General features: G+C 36.6%; 1 protein-coding gene across 1 annotated transcript in view; it reads right to left on the bottom strand.

Annotated features, from left to right (window-relative positions):
* Positions 1-437: 437 nt before the first annotated feature.
* The window catches only part of sf3a3 (splicing factor 3a, subunit 3), a 28,205-nt gene continuing 22,509 nt past the window's right edge, over positions 438-6,133 (bottom strand). The window contains exons 15-17 of the mRNA XM_073034426.1: positions 5,942-6,032; positions 4,835-4,890; positions 438-991 (exon numbers count right to left, since the gene is read on the bottom strand). Of these exons, the coding sequence (XP_072890527.1) occupies positions 914-991; positions 4,835-4,890; positions 5,942-6,032 (225 nt within the window). The 3' untranslated portion in view covers positions 438-913. The remainder of the gene's footprint in view (positions 992-4,834; positions 4,891-5,941; positions 6,033-6,133) is intronic.

The raw sequence follows: 6,133 nt of genomic DNA, 5'->3' as shown, positions 1-6,133 counted from the left end.
AACAACTTATTTTTGTATGGTAATATAAACCTCCTGTTACTTTGTCAGCAAATTCCATCTTCAGCTCGCCTCTCTTTGCTTTCACATTACCTTTCTGCCAGTTGTAATACTCGCTAACTCCATGATTATTTTTATGTATGGCGTAACTTGGTATGCATGGATTTCTTGTCATAGGGCACAAGGAAAGAGGCACTGTACTCCATATGGAGCATGATTTACAGGAATGAATCAATTTATCTCAAAGCATCAGGGCTGGGTGTTAGTGAGAAAGGCAGGGAGGGATCTATGCAACTGGTAGAAAAAAAATGGGACAGCTTTCAGGAAGTCATGACGGAAGTAAATGCTGGATAAGTGCTACAAAACAGGAATAAAGCACCAAGTTGACAGTCAACAGAAGGCAGATAAAAATACTTAAAACAAGAATAAAATGCAAAAAAGAATATCACAATTTACTTTATTAAACTGTGAAAATGTCAAGATTCTGGGGTGAAAAAAATCCATAAAGCAAAGGTCACATTATTAACTTCAATGAAAGAGCATTGTCTCCTATACATTATATTCTGCTTTGACAAACTGGGTATCTGTAAAAGTTTTACATCCACCAACAAAAAAAGACACTCGTAGCGGTCCCACTTTCTTGGTTCAAAATGACAGAAAGTTACCTGTCAAGCTTATTTCGCAAAATACAAAACAGAATTTTTTAAAACATTACATTGAGTTTTGGAAAACTAACCAATGATTTTACCATAAACAGAATTATACAAATTTGCAAACATCCACTTCTCTTTCAACTTCTTTTGAATTTGTGTATAGACTTTGGAGAGTGGTTCTTGAACTAATGAGAGGAAGAATAAAACTAAATTAAGCAAGCCTTGTCACTGTAAAGAGTCTGAAGAAGCAGCATTTCATTGGTTTACAGTAAGCCTTGTCGTTTCAAATCTTCATAAGTCTTCTTGTTAACTACATTTCCACTTGAGTCTTCATATTCTTCCTGAAGTGTAAAATATTAATTCATAATTAAAACAATTCTTATAGTCCTGCAGAAAAATATGTTATTATAATTTCAAAAATAAGGTAGTTAAACTATTTTAAGTGGGAACGAGTAAACTTGCATTTAGATATCTATACTCAGTGATCGTCTAAGATTTTATAGAATGAAAAAAAAATCAGAAAAAAGGCTGTTTACTAATTTAGGTTTTTTAAAACTATGTTAATAAAATAATATGAATAAGATGCTGTTCTACTTCTATAATCACAAAGGGTCAGCATATTTTCACCCAAGTTTAAAAAGTCACACTATTTACATTTGCTCCAGGACATAAGCAATAGTTGGGAACAATTAATTCTGAGGAAGGGCCGTCAGAGAAATCTTCTGGATGAGACATTAAACTAAGGCTCCAGCTAACATTTCAGACCAAACAAAAGATTTAATAGCACTCTTGCCAAAAAAAAAATAGAAATTCTCCTTGTGCCCAGCCAACATTTATCTGTCAACAATGTAAACAGTCTATCTGATTAAAGTTTATCGTCTTGAAATACCATTTCTCGTTTGTGATTCTGAAAATGCTGCCTGACCTCCCAAGGATTTCTAATAGCAATATTTTGTTCCATTCGTGTCCTCAATTTCTATCTTTCACATTACTAGCAGTTTCACTGGTTATTCTGTCCAGGGCTGCTCACATCTGTGCAGTAAATAGTTGCTGTGTTTATCTACAAAACATTAGTGATTCAATTTCAAAAAGGAGAGTCAGGCTGGGTATCAAGGACACAGAAGGTACGGTATAACTGCCAAGCGTGAAAACATTTTTTAGTATCTAAATTGACAACACAGACAAAGGATTGTCAAAACAGCACAATGGTTACAAAATACACCATTGAGTGAACTGGCAAAATGCTTGCTGTATTACAATCTCACTTCCCAAAGCTTAAGAATAGCATTAATGAAAATGGTTGCAGGAATTAATATCCACTAGATACAAGATGGTCTGTTGTGTAGAGTTAGCAAAAATTGAAGAGATGACAATTGAGTGTGTGGTCCATCAGGAAGATTGGCAAACTAGTTTTAAATATAAATTGCAGAACATTTAATTTAGATATATACATGTAAATAAATCAACCAAAGGAACACTATCTAAATGAATCTCAATAAAACAGAAGATAAGCAAGGATGTAGTGTTGAGGCTTTATAAAGCATTGGTGAGGCCTTACTTGGGAGCATTGTGAGCAGTTTTGGGCCCCTTATTGAAGAAAGGATATGCTGACATTGGAGAGGGTTCAAAGGAGATTCGTGAAAATGTTTCTGGGTTTGAAAGGCTTGTCATGTGAGGAGCATTTGATGGCTCTGGTCCTCTACTCACTGGAAGTCAGAAGAATGAGGGGCGACCTCATTGAAACCTATCGAATGTTGAAAGGCCGTGAAAGAGTGCATGTGGAGAGTATGTTTCATATGGATGGGGAGTCTAAGACCAGAGAGCACAGCCTCTGAATAGAGGGGCATCCTTTTAGAATGGAGATGAGGAGAAATTTTTTTGGCCAGAGAGTGGTGTGTGGAATTTGTTACCACAGGCAGCTGTGGAGGTCAAACCATTGACTATATTTAAGACAGAGGTTCAAAGATTTTTGATTAGTCAGGGCGTGAAGAGGTACGGGGAGGAGGCAGGAGACTGGGGCTAAGGGGAAATGGATCAGTCATGATGAAATGGCAGAGCAGACTGGATGGGCCAAATGGCCTCATTCTGCTCCTATATCTTATGGTCTTATAATCTTACGAATTTCAAATATCTCAGGCTGAAGGGAAAGGCTCAAATCAAACACAATGTTAAAAATAGGGTAGGAATAAGCTTCATAGTTAAGCATGTCAATAAAAAAAATGTTGTATGTATTACAAACTATATAAGCTGTAAATTGAACCACGTCAACTATGGTAAATTTTCTTTAGATAGCACCAATAAGCTTCACATGAAGAGCTCTAATTGGCATTTTGGGAAGACTATTTCTAATACTAAGTCAATTCCCAGGCTAGTTACTAGTCAGAAATCACCAAGACTAGCCAGGAGAACGGTAGCAACAGACTTCCCAGTAACACAGCTATCAAATTTGGTTGGAAGAGACTGCTACCGAATGCAGTGAAAGCAGCAAATCATTCACAATAAGACCCTGCCAAATCAAAGCACTGTAAATATTTCACAACATTGTGACTAACCTGAATGCTAATGAGCAAGAACTCATATCAGTGTAAAAAGTAGAATATTTAGGGAAAGTCAGCATGGCTTTGTGTAATCATGGCTTACAAACTTGATTTGAGTATTTGAGGAGGTGACAAAAGTACATGAGGAGGGTAAGACAGAGGATATTATCTGGATGGACCTTACAGTGCTTCAACTGTATAGGGTACTGGTGAGGCTGCACCTGGAGTACTGCATGCAGTTCTGGTCTCCTCGAGTGAAGATATACTCCAATTGCAGGTGGTGCAGAAGAGATTCATTAAGTTAATTCTGAAGATGAGGCTTTAGTCTATGAGGAGAAATTGAGTCATGTTCGACTATACTTGCTGGAATTTCAAAAGGAGAGTGGATCTTATAGAAAAATAAAATTATGAAACGAGTAGATTAGAGCCATGGAAGTTGTTTCCTCTGGTGAGACTAGAACCAAGGGACAAGGTTTGAGGAATAGATTCAGGAGGGCCATGAAGAGAAAATGCTTTTCCTCCAGAGTAGTGAATGTATGGAATTCTCTGCCCAGGGAAACAGAAGAGGCTTCCTTGTTAAATATATTTTAAGATGCAGTTAAATAGGTTTTTGCATAACAGGAGAATTAAGGGTTATGGAGAAAAAGCAGGTAGATGGAGAAAAGGCAGGCAGGTGGAAATGAGCCCATGGCCAAATCAGCCACAATCTTATTGATCGGCAGAGCAAGATCTACAGGCCAGATAGCCTACTCCTGCTCTGCTTCTTATGTTTAATAAGGCATTTGACAAGGACCCTCAAAGTAAATTGATTTAGCAGATAATGATGCATGGGACCAGGGTAATTTACAAGTTCAGATTTGTAACTGGCTGGTAGACCGTATCTTCTTCTGGTTGGAAGTCTGTGACTGATGGTGTTTTGCAGAGATTGGTAGGTACAGAGAACTCTGTTGCTTGTGATAATGGTTTGGATGAAAATGTAGATGGAGAGATTAACACATTTGTAGATGACACCAAGATTGGTGGAGTTGTGGATAGTTTAAAGGACTATCAAATAATATAGTGGGATACAGATATGGACAAAGAAATCGCAGATGGAGTTTAATCCAAGCAAGTGTGAGATGTTGCACTTTGGGAGGTCAAATGGAAGGAGAAAGTATATAGTTAATGGTAAGCTCTTTAATAACATTAAGGTACAGAGGGATCGTGGTATCATGGTGACTGATAAGTGACACACGGAAAAGTAATTTTTAATGCAGTTCTCCATACCTGCGTATCACATAGACAGCATGGTAGATCCTGAGCAACAGAAGGTCTCAAAGGGAACTGGACAAGTATATAACAATGTTTCCAAGATTAGGGGAGAGTGACTAGTCAGTTTGCACTTGCTCAGACTGGATGGATCAATTGACCTTCTGTGCTATGATCTACACTAACAAATCCATTGATCCCTACAGTGCAGTAACTGTTTTTCTCCAATTATTCTCCTTTCATCCTGACTTTGGTCATAGAAACATCCCTCTGATTAAAATAGCTGACCGAAAAACCATATGGCTCCAACCTGGAAGTTATCCAAGTATTTCAAGAGCAAGCTGCATTAAATACTATGTGCTTCATTCACAGTTCAAGTAGCTTAATTACTGCAATTACCTCTGTGTCGGGCTGCCATCTCTCCGCTGCCTTTGAATGCTTGAGTTTTGCCCACACTAATTGAGAAAAAGAAATTGTTAACAGTCTTATCTAAATATTATCTAAAAAATCCTTTGCTCTAGATAAATCACACCAAATACCAACCTGCTTATCAAAATGTGTCGATAAAGGTGATTGACAGATTACTCTATGTAGTTTAGAACAGTCTAAATATTCTATAGTCTAAATATTATAGATTAAGCAAAAGTATTACTTCTACTAAACAAGAAGACTTAATGGTCTCCTGTGGTTCATAATTTGACTTTTTAAGGTCATACCATTTGACTGTGCATTTTCTTGATCTATGACAAAGAGGAGTTGAAACCTCTGATTAAATATCGAACACTAGGAGCAAACGCAGTTAAGCATTTTATTTATTGAAATATTTCGAATTTCCCAAAATCACCTACCAAGAAGATGATGTATTTTAAATGAAGTACTTTTTAAAAGAATAAATTTGATAAACCCACTGACTGTTTCTAGCATTTCGTTCTGACTGAAAGTGACCCCACTGAATAGAGACTCTGTGCTAGAGGGAAAAACATATTTTTCCATTTTAATCAAAACCATAAACAGTCATAATAATGAAACAATTCCATAATTGTTAACAGTGCAAAAATCCTGACAGTGTGAAATCATCAATAGAATTTTTACACTGGTAAGTACAGAGCTCAATAAAATCATCTGTAAGTTTAGTAAGTTTTAAGTGGTGACTTTGTAACCACAGGGTGAAATTAAAGGGTTAATGCTATTTGCCTGATAAAAACAACTATAGGTCCTTGCCAGCTATATATATATATATATATATATATATATATATATATATATAGACACACACACACAAACATTTGGGAGACTGATAAGATGAATTTGCTGGCATCTGTGGGATTGCAAGCATAATCTGCCATATGGGAACTCAGCTCATGGCTGCATTATCACTTGCAAACTGTTTAGAAATTTTCAATTGCAGCTGTATTGTGATCTGCTTTTGGAATGGTTTTGTGTTAGAAGGGATATACAATGTAATTTTATTCAATCCAGACTGCAGTAAAACAAAAGAGCACTTACGAGATACTGCATCCTCAATTTGGGTGACGTTTGCAAAATGAGCTGTGTTGGGGATTCCAAGACACCTCATGCCATGAGCATGACGCCATTCCTAAAAATGGTGGAAAAAAAGTAACATGCACTGAACAGCAGAAATACACAACCTATACAATTTTCTGATTTTTTTTTAAAAAAACAATAATTTAGTTGTCA

Source organism: Hemitrygon akajei, chromosome 32 (genome assembly GCF_048418815.1).
Source record: "Hemitrygon akajei chromosome 32, sHemAka1.3, whole genome shotgun sequence".
Classification (NCBI taxonomy): Eukaryota; Metazoa; Chordata; class Chondrichthyes; order Myliobatiformes; family Dasyatidae; genus Hemitrygon; species Hemitrygon akajei.
The sequence above is the reverse complement of the archived record's forward strand: the minus strand, read 5'-3'. Positions and strand labels throughout refer to the sequence as shown.